At 38.8% G+C, this 19564-nt stretch overlaps 1 protein-coding gene across 1 annotated transcript; it reads left to right on the top strand.

Moving 5' to 3' along the window:
• The first annotated feature begins 18162 nt into the window (after window positions 1-18162).
• Window positions 18163-19238, top strand: LOC136386069 (N-terminal EF-hand calcium-binding protein 3-like). The gene is given in 3 exon segments (XM_066357386.1): window positions 18163-18200; window positions 18202-18670; window positions 18672-19238. Coding segments are annotated over 3 exon segments (1074 nt in total).
• The last annotated feature ends 326 nt before the right edge of the window (window positions 19239-19564 follow it).

Genomic DNA, 19564 nt, shown 5'->3' with positions numbered 1-19564 from the left:
CATTTACAGCAACATGGATGGACCTTGAGAAGATTATACTAACTGAAATAAGTAAATCAGAAAAAGCTGAGAACTATATGATTTCACACAAAGATGGGTTATAAAACTGAGACTCATCCACATAGATAAAAGTTAAATGATTACCAGAGAGAGGGGGGAAGGGGAAGAGCAGTAAAATGGGACAAATATATGGTGATGGAAAATGATTTGACTTTGGGTGATAGGGATGCAACACAATCAACATTTCAAATGGTATAAAGATGTTCACCTGAAACATCTTTTATGTACTTATAATCAGTGTCACCCCATTAAATTAATTTTAAAATAAAAAAATAAAATTAAAAAAAAGAAAACCGTGCCTGACCAGACGGTTGTGCAGTGGATAGAGCATCAGACTGGGATGCGGAGGACCCAGGTTCGAGACCCCGAGGTTGCCAGCTTGAGCACAGGCTCATCTAGTTTGTGCAAAGCTCACCAGCTTGAACCCAAGGTCGCTGGTTTGAGCAAAGGGTTACTAGGTCTGCTGTAGCCTCCGGTCAAGGCACATATGAGAAAACAATCAATGAACAACTAAGGTGTTGCAACAAAATCTAATGATTGATGCTTCTCATCTCTCTTCGTTCCTGTCTGTCTGTCCCTATCTATTCCTCTCTCTGACTCTCACTGTCTCTGTAAAAAAGAAAAGAAAAGAAAACCATATGATTTTGAAAATCAATGTCATCCTAGTAACTTTAATTAAATGTTAAAAAATAAAATTACAAAAATAAAAGCAGCCATAAGAACAATATTAAAACTGAAGACAGACTTATCAAAAAGAAACAAAGCCAACAGCAATGATACGGTGTTTTTAAAGTTTTAAAGTAAAAATAAACAAACAACTACCAATATTAAACTCTTTGCCCAAGGAAAATATGTTTCAACAATGTGGGTTAAATAAAGGGGATTTTAGATCAAGATAAACTTAAGAAATTCCTCACCAGCAAACCAAAATTATAAGGGGGGGGGGGGAGAATAAAAATTCCTCAGACAAAAGGAAAATAATCCATACAAAATCATAGTAAGTATAAGTAAATTTTTACTTTAATTGTAATGTTTGCAGACTTTAGGTATAAAATTAAAATTTTTAACAAAAATAATCCAAAAATGTATGAAAGGGAAGTGGAGTTTAAAAGTTTTAGGAACATCAGAGATGAAGTGCAAATATATTGTATGAGACTATGATAAGTCAGGGATTCTTACTATATTTTCTCTGGTAATTACTAAAATAGTAGAAGAAGGTAAAACTGATAAGTTACTAGAGGAAAAATACATAAAATTAAAATATTGATTAATCTAATAGAAGGCAAACATAAAGTAAAAATATAAGACAAATAACAAAAGTAGAAAAAGTATGAGTGAGTGGTAGATATATTCTAAACCAAATTAGATGAGTAAGTAAATTAAATATATAAATAAACCAAATATGTCTAAATTAAATATGAAGATTGCCAAATTGAATTTTAGTAAACCCAAATATATACAAGTTACACGAAGTGCACTTTCAATATTAAATTGCAAAAATATTGAATATAAAAAGACAAAAATGACATAATGTAGTTATTGCTTTTATATATATTTACATACACACACACACACACACACACACATACATGACAGAGGGAGTTGATTATGTCAGTAATAGTGGTGACAGAAATACCCTTGATCTCTACCCTTAAAATTTCAAGAAATTGAGCAACTATAACTCAGCAAAGAAACCCCAACTGGGCTGGTAAGCTTGCTTGAAAGATCTGTACACTGAACTGACTAAAGGTTGAATGAATTAAAAATGGGGCAAAGAAGATAAGACATTCTGTCAGGGCTGTGAAAAGGGGAGAAAACCAGAGTAACTGGGTCTTGTTTTGCCAGTAGGAGTGGAGAGATTGGAGGTGGTATTTGTACAGATACTGATCTAAATTGGTAGCAGAGCATGTTGTCACTGACAGTGTTCCCAGGATCTGCTAGTAGCTAGCACTCAGACAGAGACACAAACATACAAAGTTCAGGGCCCCCCCCAGCTTTCACTTATGGGTACAGAGTTTGGCAGACACGTGCCCCACAGCTAGTTCTGCAGGCTCACATATTCCTGTAAAGAAGAGAAGTGCTTTGTGTATGGTCCCCTAATCTGTTGAAACACAGGAAGAACAACCAAAGACCTGAGATCACCATTGCTAAAGTCATAAACCTCACAGCACACCCCACCCATTATCAGAACTGCAGTCCCACCTCCATCATCTCAATAACAGCTTCTTGGCAGAGGTCAGACTGGAATTTGGCAGATCTAAACTTTGTAAACCAGTGCCACTAATTGGGAAAAAAATAGAAAAACCTCTTGGAAGTCCTTTTCATTTTGCTTGGGCTTGAGGGGATGCTTATTCTATTTGTTTTTCCTTACATTTTTGTTGTGTTTTTCTTTATTGATTATTGTATTTTGGTTTTAGTTCTTTGTTTTTTGTGTGTTTTTCACTTTTATTTTCTATTTATTTTTATAAAATTTTATATTTTGTCTCTTTTTTTGGGAGGGGGTTGCTTGATTTCCTAAAAATACCACTCTCAAATGGAATCAAAGCAGACAATAATAATACCATGGCTACCCAATAAGAAACACAGTTCAGAAAGAAAAAAAAAAAAAGAAAAATCTGTGGAAAGCAATCTCAATCTCAAGGAAACCTTGGAGTTAAACAATAGAGAATTCAAAATTGAAGTTCCAGAAATACTCAACAAGATGAGAGAAAACATTGATAGGCAATGCAATAAGCTCAGAAAGAGAACAAAAACAAACAAGTACCTCATCAAGGAGATTGAAATTTTAGAACAAAAATAAAGAACTCAATACATAAACTGAAAAAAGAGCTAGCAAATTTAACTAATAGAACAAGAAAGATGGAGAAGAGAATCAATGACATTAAGGTAGGGAATTAAAGATGCTACAGAGAGAAGAAAGAGACTCACAATTTTTTTTTAAAAGTGAAAGCACTCTATGAGAATTGTCTGACTCTATCATGAAAAGTAATATGAGAATAATTAGTATTTCAGAAGAAGAAGGGAGGGTGAATGATGTGAGAGCTTAATGAAACACATAATTGATAAAGTTCCCAAGAGAAAGATCCTTGAATCAAAAAGCAAACAGAATGCCTAGTTACCTCAACCAAAACAGGCCTCCTCCAAGGCACATTGTAATAAAACTGTCAAAAATTAAGGACAAGGAAGAATCTTAAAAGCAGGTAGTAAAAAGAAAAACATAACATACAAACAATGCTAATCAGGTTACCATCACACTTTTCAGCAGAAACTTTACAACACAGAAGAAAGTAGACCCAAACATTCAAAGTACTGAAAGAGAGAAATTATCAGCCAAGAATAATATACCATTAAAGTTATCCCATATTATCCAAATATAAAGAACTAACTTTTTTAATTGCCAGACATACAGAAGCTGAGGGAATTTATTATCAGAAAACCCCCAATACATGAAATTCTCAGAGTATTTCAGTGGTGGGATTGAGCCAGTTTGCATTGGTTCAGCAGAACTAATACATGATTTTTTGTTAAACTCGGCAAACTGGTTGTTAAAATGGCACTTGTTATCAAAGTTCTCTGTAAGGTGGGCACCTGGGATGCCGCCCAATGTGGAAATCACAAATTTACATTCCTTACACATTTTTAACATTCATCTGTGCAACAGAGTATTTTTAGTGCCCATAGTAATGTTCATTCCATCCATAGGTGAAAAAATTGATCGCGAGAAAGCCAATCAAGAAGCAATATGGAAAAATCTTAAGTAAGTTTTATTGTTCTTTGTCAGGTATTATTTAATATTTTTCATTAATATTTTAAAATTACTTCTTATAACAATCTAATTTTGAGTACCTCATTTATTGTTCATATTTAAGTATTAAGTACATGAAATAATAAACTACTTTTCTGTATATCATTTTTTTATACTGAAAACAGTCACTAAGGAAAAGAACCAGTTGTTAAATTATTTGAATTCCACCTCTGGAGTTATTCTACCAAATACAAAACAACACAAAACTAAAAGTAAAATCTCAAACAACGTTACAATATAAAGAAGAATGATCAGTGACAACAAAAACATAAAAGGGGAGAGGATAAAGACCTGAAGTAGCAAAGAAGGATGGATGACAGAGGTATTTTTTTTTTTTTGTATTTTTCTGAAGCTGGAAACGGGGAGAGACAGTCAGACAGGCTCCCGCATGCGCCCGACCGGGATCCACCCGGCATGCTCTCCAGGGGCGACGCTCTGCCCACCAGGGGGCGATGCTCTGCCTCTCCGGGGCATTGCTCTGCGGCGACCAGAGCCACTCTAGCGCCTGGGGCAGAGGCCAAGGAGCCATCCCCAGCGCCCGGGCCATCTTTGCTCCAATGGAGCCTCGGCTGCGGGAGGGGAAGAGAGAGACAGAGAGGAAGGAGGGGGGTGGGGGTGGAGAAGCAAATGGGCGCCTCTCCTATGTGCCCTGGCCGGGAATCAAACCCGGGTCCCCCGCACGCCAGGCCGACGCTCTACCGCTGAGCCAACCGGCCAGGGCCAACAGAGGTATTTATAAGACAAAGGACTCTTATACATATGAAATTTTTTTCTCAATAACTTAATAGTAACAAACCAAAAATGAAATACATAACATAAGAAAAGGGACTAGAAGAAAGAAGCATGGAATACAACTAAACAAAAACAGCTGACAGAAACACAGAGGAAAAGAACCAAAGAAGACACAAAGCTACCAGGAAAAAAAATATCATAAAATGGCTATAAGAAACCCTCATGTGTCAATAAGTACACTAAATGTAGATGGACTGAATCCACCATTAAAGAAGCATAAAGGAACCCATTCAATTAAAAATCAAATGTCAACCATATGTTACCTTCAAGAGACATACATAAGCTGCAAGGACTAAAGTAGACTCAAAATGAAAAATTAGAAAATGATTCTCCAAAGAAATAATACACAAGAAAAGCAGGGGTATCCATACTTGTGTCTCACAATACTGATTTCAAGACAACAAAGGTAACAAGAGACAAAGATGGACATTTCATAAAATAAAGAGAACAGTACATCAAGAAGACATAATATATGTACCAAATCAAAGAGCAACAAAACATATAAAACATCTATTAACAGAACAAAATAAAAGGCATACACAAAAATACAATGATATTTGGAGATCTCAACACACCACTGACAGCTTTAGATATATTATCCAAACAGAAATCAATTAAGAAAATTGGCCTTAGATAACACACTGAACCTAGTAGATATAATGGACATTTACAGGACATTTTATTCTGAAACATATGATTACACAGGCTTTTTCAGTGTTCTGGGAGCATTCTCAAGGACAGACAATATGTTTGGACACAAAACTAACTTCAACAAATTTAATAAGATTAAAATTATACCAAGCATATTCTTTGACCATAAGGCTGTAAAATTAGAATGTAACAGGGGAAAAAAAAGTAAGAAAACCCACAAAAAAAGTAAAAATTAAACAATATACATATAAAAAATAACTAGGTCAAAGAAGAAATAAAAGCAGAGAGCAAAAGATATATACAGCCAGATCAAGTGGTGGTGCAGTGAATAGAGCATCAGATTGGGATAAAGAAGACCCAGGTTCAAAACCCCAAGGTCACCAGCTTGAGCGCAGGCTCATCCAGTTTGGGCATGGGCACACCAGCTTAAGCAGAGGGTTGCTACCTTGAGCATGGGATCATAGACATGACCCCATGATCACTGGCTTGAGCATAAAGGCTGCCGGCTTGAAGCCCAAGGTCGCTTGCTTGAGCACAGGCTCACCAGCTTGAGTGCGGGGTCACTGGCTTAAGCATGGGATCATAGATATGACCCCATGGTCTTTGGCTTGAGCCCAAAGGTCATTGGCTAGAGCCCAAGGTCTCTGGCTTGAGCAAAAGGAGTCACTTGCTCTGCTGTAGCCCACACTCAAGGCACATATGAAAAAGCAATCAATGAACAACTAAGGTGCCACAACAAAGAATTGATGCTTTTCATCTCTTTCCTTTTATGTCTGTCTGTCCTTATCTGTCTCTCTCTCTTTCTTTCTCACAGTCTCTGTCAAAAAATATATATATGCACACAAATTAGAATGGCATATCAAAATTTCTGGGATGCAGCCAAAGCAGTAATAAGAAGGAAGTTTATATCATTACAGGCTTATACCAAGAAATGAGAGAGATCCCAAGTAAACAACCTAACATCATACCTTAAAAGATTAGAAAAAGAAGAACAAAGGCAACCCAAAATAAGCAGAAGAAAGAAAATAGTAAAAATTAGAGCATAACCAAACAAAACAGAGAACAAAAACACTATAAAAATTAATACAACAAAGAATTGGTTCTTTGAAAAGATTAATAAAATTGACAAACCTTTGGCTAGACCCACTAAGGAAAAAAGAGAAAGGATTTATACAACAAAATTCAAAATGTAAAAGGAAAAATTACCACAGACACCATAGATATGCAAGGGATAATACTAGAATACTATAAAAGATTATATGCCAACAAAATTAACAACTTATAAAAACTGGATATGTTCCTAGAACTATACAATCTTCCTGGACTTACTCATGAAAAAGTGAAAAACTTAAATAGACTTATAAGCAGAAGGAAAATAAAAGAGCTACCAAGAACCTCCTTAAAAATAAAAGTCCAGGACCAGATGGCTACACTAGTATATTCTATCAAACATTCAAAGATTTTGTACCTACCTTTCTTAAAGTTAACCAAAAAATAGAAAAAGAAGCAATACTCTCTAACACATTTTGTGAGGCAAAAATAAAACTGATACCAAAACCTGGAAAGGACAACAAAATAAGGAAAACTGAAGACTAATATCTCTAATGAATACAGATGTAAAAATTCTAAACAAAATATTGCCAAATTGAATACAATACATTAAAAAATAATACATCATGATTAGATGGGATACACTCCAGGAACATAAGCATGGTTCAACATATGCAAATCAATCAATTTAATACCCCACATCAACAAAACAATGAATAATAATAATATGATTATATCAATAGATGCAGAAAAGGCATTTGATAAGATATAAGATCCATATATGTTGAAAACACTCAATAAAATGGGTATAGAAGGTAAGTACTTAATCATAATAAAGGTCACATATGAAAAACCATCAGTCAATATTATACAAAATGGTAACAAACTGAAAGCTTTTTCTCTAAAGTGAGAAAATAGAAATGGCTGCCCACTATCTCCATTTTTATTCTACATAGTACCGGAAGTCCTATCCAGAATTATCAGGCAAGAGATAGTAATGTAAAGCATCCATATTGAGAAAGAAGTAAAGGTATCACTTTTTACAAATAACATGATCCTATATAAAGAAAACCTTCAAAGACTCCACAAAAAATCTATTAGAGAAAATAAACAAATACAGTAAAGTCACAGGATACAAAATCAATATACAAAAAACTACTGATTTCCTATATGCCCACAATGAAACTTCAAAAATTAATTGAAAAGAACAATTTCTTCTGCAACAGCACACACAAACAGAAAAAAAATACCTAAGAAAACACTAAAAAGGATGTAAAGGACCTATATTCTGAAAACTACAAAGTATTATTGAAAGAAGTTAATAAAGACACAATGAAATGGAAAAATATTGCATGTTCATCAGTTGGAAAAATAAACAGTTAAAATGGCCATATTATTCAAAGCATTGTACAAATTTAATGCTATCTCCATCAAAATCCCAATGTCACCTTATAAAGAAATAGGACAAAAAGTCACCAGATTTGTTTAGAACCATAAAAGACCCTGAATAGTCAAAGCAATACTGAGGAAAAAGAATAAACCAAAGATATCACACTACCTGACTTCAAATTATAATATAAAACCATGACAATCAAACCAGAATAGTATTGGCAGAAAAACACATACAGACCAATGGAACAGAATTAAAAGCACAGAAATAAAACTATATATATATAGTTGGCTGGCCAGTTGGCTCAGTGGTAGAGCATCAGCCTGGCGTGCAGGAGTCCCAGGTTCGATTCCCAGCCACGGCACACAGAAGAAGCGCCCATCTGCTTCTCCACCCCTCCCCCTCTCCTTCCTCTCTGTCTCTCTCCACCACCACCACCCACCCCCGCAGCCAAGGCTCCATTGGACCAAAGTTGTCCCAGGCACTGAGGATGGCTCTGTGGCCTCTGCCTCAGATGCTAAAATGGCTATGGTTACAACAGAGCCACACCCCAGATGGGCAGAGCATCGCCCCCTGGTGGGCGTACCAGGTGGATCCCGGTCGGGCGCATGTGGGAGTCTGACTGCCTCCCCGTTTCCAACTTCAGAAAAAACAAACAAACTATATATATATTTGTCCATATATATATGGACAAATCATCTTCAACAAAGGAGCCAAAAACACACAATGGAGAAAAGAAAGCCTCTTCAATAAATGGTGCTGAGAAACTTGGAAAGCCACATGCAGAAGTAAATAAAACTTGACTACCATTTGTCACCTTGCACAAAAATTAATTCAAAATGAATCAAAGGCCTAAATATAAGTTCTGAAACAATAAATTACATAGAAGAAAACATAGGTACTAAACTCATGGACCTTGGCTATAGAGAACAATTCGTGAATTTCACCCCAAAGACAAAGGAGTAATGGCAAAAATAAATGAATGGGACTATATCAAAATAAAAAGCTTTTGCACAGCAAAAGAAACTGAAAAGAAAAAAAAACAAATAACAAGCCAACTGAATGGGAGATATTTGCAACAACAGCTCCGATAAGGGGTTAATATCCAAAATATATAAAGCACACACAAAGCTCAGCAAAAAATAAACAAACAATACAATTAAAATAAGAGACAAGCTTGACCAGGCAGTGGCGCAGTGGATAGAGCATAGGACTGGGATGCAGAGGACCCAGGTTCAGGACCCCAAGGTCGCCAGCTTGAGCGTGGGCTCATCTGGTTTGAGCAAAGCTCACCAGCTTGGACCCATGGTCACTGGCTCGAGCAAGGGGTTACTCAGTCTGCTGTAGCCCCATGGTCAAGGCACATATGAGAAAGCAATCAATGAACAACTATGGTGTCACAATGAAAAACTAATGATTGATGCTCTCATCTCTCTTCGTTCCTTTCTGTCTGTCCCTGTCTATCCCTCTCTCTGACTCTCTGTCTCTGTAAAAAAAAAAAAATAGGGGTAATACCTGAACAGACACTTCCCTGAAGAGGACATACAAATGGCCAACAGATATATGAAAAGATGCTCATATTTGCTAGCATTTCAAGAAATGAAAATCAAAACTACAATGAGATATCACCTCACAATTGTTAGACTGGCTATTATCAACAACACAGGTAATACAAGTGCTGGAGAGGCTGGGGAGAGAAAGGAACCCACATTCACTGCTGTTGGGAATGCAAATTAGTATAACCATTATGGAAGAAAGTATGGTGGTTTCTCAAAAAATAAAAATAGAACTACCTTATGACCCAGCAATCCCTCTACTAGGTACCTACCCCCAAAACTCGAAAATACTGGTACATAAAGACACATGCACTCCCATGTTTATTGCAGCATTATTCACAGTGGCCAAGACATGGAAATAACCAAAGTGTCTCTCAATACAGGGTTGGATAAAGAAGGGGTGGTACATCTATGCAATGGACTACTATACAGCCATAAGAAATGATGACATAGTGACATTTATGACAACATGGGTGGACCTTGAGAGCATTACACTGACTGAAATAAATCAGAAAATGCTAAGAACTGTATGATTTCACACATAGGTAGGATATAAAACTGAGACTCATGGACATAAAGTGAAGTGGTTACCAGGAGGAGGGGAATGTGGAAGAGCAGTGTAAAGAGGAACAAATATAAGGTGTAGGAAAGTGATTTGACTTTGGGTAATGGGTATACAACACAATCAACAATTCAATTGCTATAGAAATGTTTACTTAAAATCTGTGTTCTCATTGACCAATATCACATCATTAAAGTTAATTTTCTAAATAAAATTTTAAAAAAAAGAAAGACTATCAAAATTTCCAATTTATCTCATAGTGGCTTATCCTTGTACAATGTAACACCAACTTAAGGCCTCTCATATTCTCTGTAACTAAAGCAAGTTTGTTTACTAAAAGCAGCAAAAGATCTTGATTTTTGGGAATGACTACACTACTTAGGGTTAAATCTTGGGAAAACTTTATAGAGATGACATATAAGAAAGCAGCTACAAGTGTGATGTCATAGAAATGGTGCTGTGAGGGTTGCTCCCAATATCTCTCCTTGAAATTTCAACAAATTCAACAACTAGAGACAGAAAAACAATCTCAGGAGCATCTGAAATACAAATACACCAAACAAAGGTATGATTGGGTGAAAACGTGGCTGAGTATATAATACACTCTGAAGGAAATAAGAAGGAGAATGGAGTATTTCACTTTACTCACTAATCTGAGGAAGGGCTGCTTTCATTTGGAACTGAGACAAAAGGAGAGCTGGGGCGAGAGAAGAAGTTGGGCTAGGGTAGACGATCAAGCCAAGGAGAGAGTGTGCTGGTGGCTCAGCTGGAGATCGCAGATGCAGAGTTAATGTGAGTGGCAGACTCTAGCAGAGGTGGCCAAGCATGTTGCCCACAGAGGCTGGCACCAGAGCAGCTTTGGGATTTGTTCACTCCCAGTCTGTGATCATGGATGGTGTGTGTGAGTGGCTCCACCTGGTACCTCTGGTGCAGGCACTCACATGTGCAGATGAAGGGGCTAGGCTGGAGACTGTTAGCAGTGGATTTCTGCATGGGCTCTAGCCAAAGTTTCTGTGTGGTTCCAGCTCCCTGACCAACAGTATGGGAAGTGTGCAAGGGCCAGGATCACTGGGCCTGGACTTGTCTGGGCAGAGCACCTCCCCAGCCAATACAGGTTACAAAGCACATTCCCATGGAGCAGACCTCAGAGAGCACTGTGGAAGTGGTGGGGGCTGGGTTGTGGGCTTTCAAATAGGGCACAAGGGAGAAGCTTGTGGAGATCAGACCCACAGAGCACTGAGGCAAACTAGACATACTCGGGTACCATTAGAAAGGAGCCTGACCAGTAATCATCTTCCTGCCCTGCCTGCTTATGCTGGTGGCTCTAGTTGACAAAGCCTTAACCAGAACTGTGCTTTGAGCAGACCTGAAGGAGGGACTTGACATCTCTTAGGGCCTCTTGCTCTGCAAGCAGTGGCTGGGACAACTTCCCACCAGCCGATACAGGTTACAAAATACATTCCCATGGAGCAGACCTCAGAGAGCACTGTGGAAGTTGTATGGGCTGGGCTATGAGCTTCCAAACAGGGCACAAGGGAAAAATGCCTGATAAGAGTAGACTCGTGTAGTGCTGAGGCATACTACACATGCCTGGAGGCTCTTAGAAAGGCACCAGTAAAGCCTTCAGCTCCCTGCCCTGCCTGCTTACTGGCGGCTCTGGTTGGCAATGCTTACCCAGAACTGCGCTGTCAGTGGGGCTGGAGGGGGAATTTGGCAGTTCTTAGAGCCTCTTGCTCTGCAAGCAGTGGCTAGGGCAACTTCACAGCTGGGTCCCCATGCTGCTGGCTCAGTAAGGAGAGACGTGGGGAGAGGCATCGGAAAAACTGACTCTCCCATTGTTAAAGCTTGCAAACCCTATCAAGCTCCGCCTATCAACAGGACTGAGGCCTAGCATATGTCATCACCATAGCAACACATCAATTGCAAATCTCTACTCAAGAGTGCCACAGGGGCAAAACCTGTGCTACAATGCCACTGGCCAAAAAGAAAAAGAAAAAAAGGAAAAAGAAGATAACCTCTCAAAACCAGAAAAAAAATCACATTTTTTATAACTTTTTTCCATTTTTTTCTTGTATTTTTTTATCTTTTTTTTTCACTTTGGTCATTTTATCCTTTTTTCATCTTATTCTTTTCTTTTCAGTTTGAACTTTATTACCTATAGGTGTGACATTTTTCATTCTTGTTTTTTTTTATTATGAGGGTTACATTTCAAAAACCTTAACTCTTTTTTTATTCTCTTTTCTTCATTTTTCTTCCTTTTCTTTTCACTTTTTCTCTCATTCGATCATCATTTCAAAGAAATTATTTTATTCTGGATTCAAACTTTTTCTTTGTGGCATTTTGTGTGTTTTTAGCTTTGTTTTTTTAATCTCTTTGTCATTTTCCCCCAGCTCTGGCTCTCCATTCTATGTAGTTTTTGTTCCATTTAGCACAATAGAATTTTTATTTTTTCACTGTATATTTTCAATTTTTTTCCTAAGGCATGCAATAAAATACAACATCATTTTATGTTTAAAACACTCAACAAAATGGGTATGGAAGAAAAATATCTCAACATAATAAAGACCATTTCTGACAAACCATCAGCTAACATTGTATTAAATGGCAAAAACTGAAGACATATCCTATAAAATCAAAAACAGGAAAAGACTGCCCACTCTCTCCACTCTTATTCAATGTAGTGCTGGAAGTTCCAGCCAGAGCAATCAGACAAAAGAAAGAAATAAAAGGCATTCATATTGAGAAAGAAGAAGTAAAGGTTTCACTTTTTGCAGATAATATAATCCTATACATAGAAAACCCCAAAGTCTTCACAAAAAGACAATCAGAAACAATAAATTAATACAGTAAGGTCACAGGATACAAAATTAATATACAGAAGTCTATTGCCTTCATATATGCAAACAATAAAACATCAGAAAACAAACTCAAAAAAATAATTCCCTTCATGGTTGCAAAAAACAAATTAAATACCTAAGAATAAACATAACAAAGAATGTAAAGGACCTATATAATGAAAACTACAAAACATTGTTAAGGGAAATTAAAAAAGATAAAATAAAATGGAAAAATATTCTTTGTTTTTGGATAGGAAAAATGAATATAGTCAAAATAATCATATTATTCAAAGCAATATACAAATTTAATGCAATTCCCATCAAAATTCCAATGTTATTTTTTAAGGAAATGGAACAAAAAATCATCAAGTTTATATGGAACTATAAAAAACCCCAAATAGCCAAAGTAATGCTAAGAAAAAAGAACGAAGCTGGGGGCATTATAATACCTGACTTCAAATTATATTATAGAGCCACAATAATCAAAACAGCATGGTATTGGCAAAAATATACATACTCAGACCAATGGAACAGAATAGAGAGCCCCAAAATAAAATCACATATATATAGTCAAATAATCTTTGATAAAGGGGCCAACAACACAAAATGGAAGAAAAGAAAGCCTCTTCAATAAATGGTGCTGTGAAAACTGGAAAGCCACGTGCAAAAGAATGAAACTTGACTACGGTCTGTCCCTTGCACTAAAATTAATTGCAAATGAATCAAAGACCTAAATATAAGACATGAAACAGTAAATTACATAGGAAAAAAACATAGGTACTAAACTCATGAACATTGGCCATAAAGAGCACTTTATGAATTTGACTCAAAAGGCAAGGGAAGTGAAGACAAAGATAAATGAATGGGACTACATCAGGCTAAGAATCTTTTGCACAGCAATAGAAACTGATAACAAAACAAGCCAAGTAAATGGAAAATTTTATTTTCAAACAACAGCACAGATAAGGGCGTAACATCAAAAATACACAAAAAACTCATAAAGCAACAAGCAAACAATCCAATAAAAAAATGAGAAGAGTACATGGACAGACACTTCTCCCAGAAAGAAATTCAAAGGCCAACAGATATATGAAAAGATGCTCATCTTCATTAGCTATTAGGGAAGTGCAAATCAAAACTACAAATGAGATATCACCTGTTAGATGAGCTATTATAAAAAAGACAGGTAATAACAAGTGTTGAAGAGGCTGTGGAGAAAAAGGAACCCTCATTCACTATTGGTCGAAAAGAAAGTAGTACAATCATTACGGAAGAAAGTATGGTGGTTCCTCAAAAAATTAAAAATAAAACTACCATATGACCCAGCAATCCCTGTACTGGGTATATACTTCCAGAACTCAAAAACATTGGTACGTAAAGACACATGCAACCCCATGTTCACTGCAGCATTGTTCACAGTGGCCAGGACATGGAAACACCCAAAAAGCACTTCAATAGATGATTGGATAAAGAAGATATGATACATATATACTATGGAATACTATTCAGCCATAAGAAATGATGACATAGAATCATTTACAACATTATACTGAGTGAAATAAGTAAATTAGAAAAAACTAAAAACTTTATGATCCCACACATAGGTGGGACACAATTGAGACTCATGTGGTGGTTACCAGGGGGAGGGAAAGGGAGGAGAGGGAAGGAGTGGGGAGAGGGTAGGGGCACAAAGAAAACAAAATAAATGGTGACAGGAGATGATTTGACTTTGGGTGATGGGTATACAACATAATCAAATGTCAAAATGACCTTGAGATGTTTTCTCTGAATCTCTGTACCTTAATTAGTCAATGTCACCCTGTTAAAATTAATTGTCTAAATAAAAACAAATTAATTTTTTTAAAAAAAGAGAAAGCAGCTACACAATAGGTAGATAAGGAGAAGAGAAATAGTATCACAAACAAAATACAATTATAACTGCCTTCTCCTCCTCCCCATCTTGGTATGGGGAAGCTTGAGAATGGCTCTTGGTAGAACCCATAGCTGTATACTCACTTTCTTGAAGAAGAAAGAAGGTCACTGAAGAAGATTGGCTAAGGAAGTCAATGCCTACATTTCTCTACAGAATAAAAGTAGGACACATATATACCCACCATCCTCTGCTGCTAACTTAGCTGTCCAAAAGATATGAAACTTCATAATTAAATAACTATTTTCATAATAGCAAACCAACCCAAACATACATGCTTCAGATACCTGCTGCTTAATAATGGTGTGTTGTTACTGGAGGAAACTTTAAATAATGCTTATTTTCTTTTATAATTTAAATTAAAATTTTCAGAGTCTTCACATTTTATGGTTGAAAGGAATTTAAAAATAATGCTGCTGAAAGGTCAAGTAAGATAAAGAAATATTAAGCATTGGTTAAAAAGTAATAGATACTCAAAAATATTTATAGATCTGAATTACAGTGGGTTAAAAGGTTTAGGAATACTACTTTTGGTAAAACTGAATGTGACTATAATAAATTAAAACTCAATTTTCTTCTTTGGCTACTAAACTATTTTATCATCTGCTGTTTGCAATAATTCTTCAAAAGAGTTCTTTTTAAGAAAATTTATTTTGCAATGACGGCACTGCTGTCATCTAGAATAGGACAATTTGCTACCATAAGACACCATCCTGCAATTTGAACAGTTTTAGCACATCTAGAGATAATAGGGTTACAAAAGCCAAGGGAAGGTAGAGTTTCAAGAAGGAAAAGAAAATAAACAGTTTTGGATGTGTCTGAAATATTGGGTATGATGATGAACAAGATCTGTCCAAGGATTTGATAAAGTAAAGATCCTTGGCAAACTTGACAAGAAAAAATTTCAGTAAAGTGATGAAATTAGAACTTTCCTGCATTGGATTTATAAGAGAATAAGAAGAAAAAGGGAAAATAGCAAGTATAAAAAGTTTTTCAGAAATATACTTCAGTAAGCAGAAGGGAACTATGAAATCCAAGGTGTTGTTAGTATTTTTAAGATAGAAGATTTTATAGCATGTTTGCTGACAGACAGAAATAATTCATTTGAAAAGGAAAAGTTTGTGTTTCAAGAGAGAGAGGTGAGACTGATTAGAGTGCTGCCTGTCAGTGGTATCAAAGGTACTTGTGGAGAAATTAACATTAGTTAGAAGTGTACACAGTGCAAAGAAATCGGAATAAGACAGGTTATATGAGTACAGATAATGAAAGGTAGGTAGATAAATAAAATATTGAGAGCCTTCTGATTGCTTTTATTTTCCCAGTGAAAAGTAAGAATATAAAAGGAAGTTTTTTTGTTTTGTTTTTATATTTTATTTATTGATTTTTAGAGAGAGGGGAGAGAGAGAGAGAGAGAGAGAGAGAGAGAAGGGGGAGGAGCAGGAAGCATCAACTCCCATATGTGCCTTGACCAGGCAAGCCCAAGGTTTCGAACCGGCAACCTCAGTGTTCCAGGTCAATGCTTTATCCCACTGCGCCACCACAGGTCAGGCCTAAAAGGAAGTTTTGATGGTTTAAATGGAGGTGACATTGTGTAGCAGTTGTCTGAGTGAGAGAGTGAGTGGAAAAGGAACTGAGGATGCTGCTAAACAGACTGAGGGCCTCCTGAGGTCAGTGATTATAAATTTAAAGTGAATCCAGCTTGGATAGTTGTGTATTTGACTCCAGATACCTTCCTAAATCAACTTCCCAGGTAAAGGCTCAGTGCATGTGAAGAGTTGAACATTCAAATTTATAATGTCCTAGGAAATAAAACATCAGTGTTTTCACAGCAGTATGTGATTCTAGGGTGAAAGCATGAGAGTAGTAGAATCTATAGCCCAATGGAAGGTACTTTTTAAGAGTTGCCCTGAGTATCTAAGAGCTCAACATTAAGGACTGAGGTTCAAGTCAGAATTCTATTCCTGGTGGATAATTGGAGTGGCATTCAAGGAAATTAAGGTAGAAACCTTGACTAACTGTGCCAACATGATGTATAGGTTTATTTCCTGTCACCAGTGTGAACTGATAACACAGCTTAATTGTAAGCCCCACTAAGTAATGGTGCTGAGAATTTTATATCTTTTCCTGTTCCCATCAAGGTAATCTCAGGAACTAGTATGAGCCTGAGAATAGGTTCCATCATTAAAATTAATTTGATAAACCCTGACCAGGCAGTGGTGCAGTGAATAGAGCATTGGACTGGGATGTGGTGGAGGGCCCAGGTTGAAAACCATGAGGTAACTTGCCTGAGCAAAGGCTCATCGAAATTGAGCACAAGCTCACCAGCTTGAGCACAGGGTTGCTAGCTTGAGTGTGGGATCATAGACATGACCCCATGGTTCCTGGATTGAGCCCAAAGATCACTGGCATAAAGCCCAAGGTCACTGGCTTGAGCTCAATGTCTCTAGCTTGAGCAAGGGGTCACTCACATTGCTGCAGCCCCCCAGTCAAAGCAAATCAATGAGAAAGCAATCAATGAACAACAAAGGAGATGAAAAAACTGCAATAAAGAATTGATGCTTCTCAGGGAGGGAAAGATGGCAGCGACAGAGTAGGCAGACAGTCCAACATTCCTGGGATATACCTCCCAGGACCAAATTGAATTGCAACTTAACTTAAGAACAATCATCTTGAAGGAAGAGGCAAGATGGTAATGGAGTAGGCAGACATACCAACTTCCACCTCCCAGAACCAAAGTGGATTACAACTTAATTTTAAGAACCATCATCTGGAAAAACCAAATTTGGACTAAATTAAGAGGACTTTTTAACAACAGAAAACCAAAGAAGCCACACTGAGACTGGTAGGAAAAGCAGAAATGCAGAGAGGGCTGCCCAGCTCCCCGGCCCGGAGAGACTCACTTGGCAGGAAGTGAGTTTAGCAGAGAGGGGAGAGTTCTGAACACCAGGAATAAAGGCCCAGTCTTCAGCCCCAGAGCCTCGAAGAGGTGTGTGGACAGTATTTAGCTGCAAAACAAGTAAAGATTCTGTTGGTGAGAAAGAGACAGATTTCTCAGACCCAGGATTCTTCTTAAAGGGATCGCGCAGAAAACCTCTCTCAACCACCCACACAGGGCTCTGGGGTATGGAAGAGAGGAGAGGACCAGAGCAGCAGGAAGAGAGGGTAATCTAGGAGGCACAGGGAAAAACACTTTGAGGGATAGCCACCCTAATCCATGAGCTGAGTCACGCCCCAAATCTGAAGCGAATATTTCCCCTGGAAACAGCAATACCAGCAAAGGGAAGCAGGACACCAGCCAAACAAGCTCTCCCCCAGCACTCAGAGCAGAGTAGCTTAGAAGGAGGGAGCTTTCAAGACTACAATATGGAGTGTTTAGGTCTGAGCTCCAGCACCCCCACTCACATGGCTGAGGGCTCGCTGGAGGGTGGGTGGTGGCAGAACGTGGAAACATGGTTTTGTCCCTGGCAGCGGCGGTGGGATCTAGAGCCCAGAGTCTCCACCGAGTTGGAGGTGTGCGAGTGGCGGTACAATGGCCTGTGCGGGGCTGCTCACTGTGTGCCTCATCCAGCAGCCCACACACGCCCCAGCCCTCGTGGTCTCCCACGCCAATCACTGGGTCTACCGGACATCCACTCTTCCAGGATGTCTTCTGCAGAGCAGACAAGAAGGATGATGGTAAGCTCTCATCTGAGGAGTTCCAGAATTACTTTGCTGACGGGGTTCTCAGCCCTGGGGAGCTGCGGGAGCTGTTCAGAGGCATTGATGGACATTCCACCAACGACTTGGAAACAGAGAAACTGTGTGACTACTTCTCAGTACACCTGGGTGTCTACCGGCCTGTGCTGGCTGCACTGGAGTCCCTGAACCATGCAGTGCTCACTGCAATGGACACCACTAAGTTGGAGTATGAGCGGGCCTCCAAGCTGGACCAGTTTGTGACTCGCTTCCTGCTGTGGGAAACCATAAGCCAGCTACAAGCCCTGCAGAGCTCGCTGGAAGGGGTGCCAGATACCCTGGAGGCCCAGGCCCTGGGGGCCATGGTCACATGAAGAGAGAATGGTGGTGCAGAGCAGGCCCCGTGGCAGTTGGTGGGCCAGGCACAGGGCCTTGTGGAGCATCAGTCGGTCACCCACCTGGGCTCCTGGCTCCTCTGACACAGGGCAGAGTTCAGAGGCTGAGATGCAGTGGAAGCTCCAGATCAACCGTCTCCAGGAGTTCATTGACCAACTCGAGTACAAGGCCCCCCGGCTGGAACCCCTACATGAAGAAGTGCTTACCAAGGGGCCTGACTTGTACAATCTCCTGGCCCAAAAGCAGGTACAGGTGGCAGAAGGAGCACTGCAAGACTTCCACTGGGACCTGAGCTGCTATGTGGACTTCACAGGGGCCCAGAGCCATTGCCTGCATGTGTCTGCCCAGAAGATGCTAGACAATGCCTCCTTCACCCTGTATGAGTTCTGGCAGCATGAGGACTCCTGGAGAAGGCACCAGCAGTCCACCTGCAGTAAGGCCTTCCAGCACATCCTCATTGACCACCTGCAGGCTCCAGACACCCTCACCACTGTGTTCTTCCCAGCCTCCTGGTGGATTATGAATAATAACTGAGCCTGACCTGCATTAGCCAAGGGCCCTTGGGCCCTGTCTGCCTCCTTCTGGAGCTTCTGGACTGGTCAAGTCAGCACCATGAACAGGGATGCTACTGCTCCTAGACCTAGGGCCTGGCTCTCGGGGCCTCCCAGCCCAGCTGGTGGAGAGTCTCTCAGTCCAGGTATCAGGGACTGGGCCACTTGCTTTCTGTTTCTTTCTTTATCAGTGTATTTTACTGTTTGTAGCTTTGATCTCTGAGACATTCTTGCCTCTGCCTGGCTTCAGGCATGGATTTCAACCCCCTCTGCCTCTGCCTTGCTGTGTGCCCCAGGGCAGATCCTCTT

This window comes from Saccopteryx leptura, chromosome X (assembly GCF_036850995.1).
Source record: "Saccopteryx leptura isolate mSacLep1 chromosome X, mSacLep1_pri_phased_curated, whole genome shotgun sequence".
Lineage (NCBI taxonomy): Eukaryota > Metazoa > Chordata > Mammalia > Chiroptera > Emballonuridae > Saccopteryx > Saccopteryx leptura.
The sequence above is the reverse complement of the archived record's forward strand: the minus strand, read 5'-3'. Positions and strand labels throughout refer to the sequence as shown.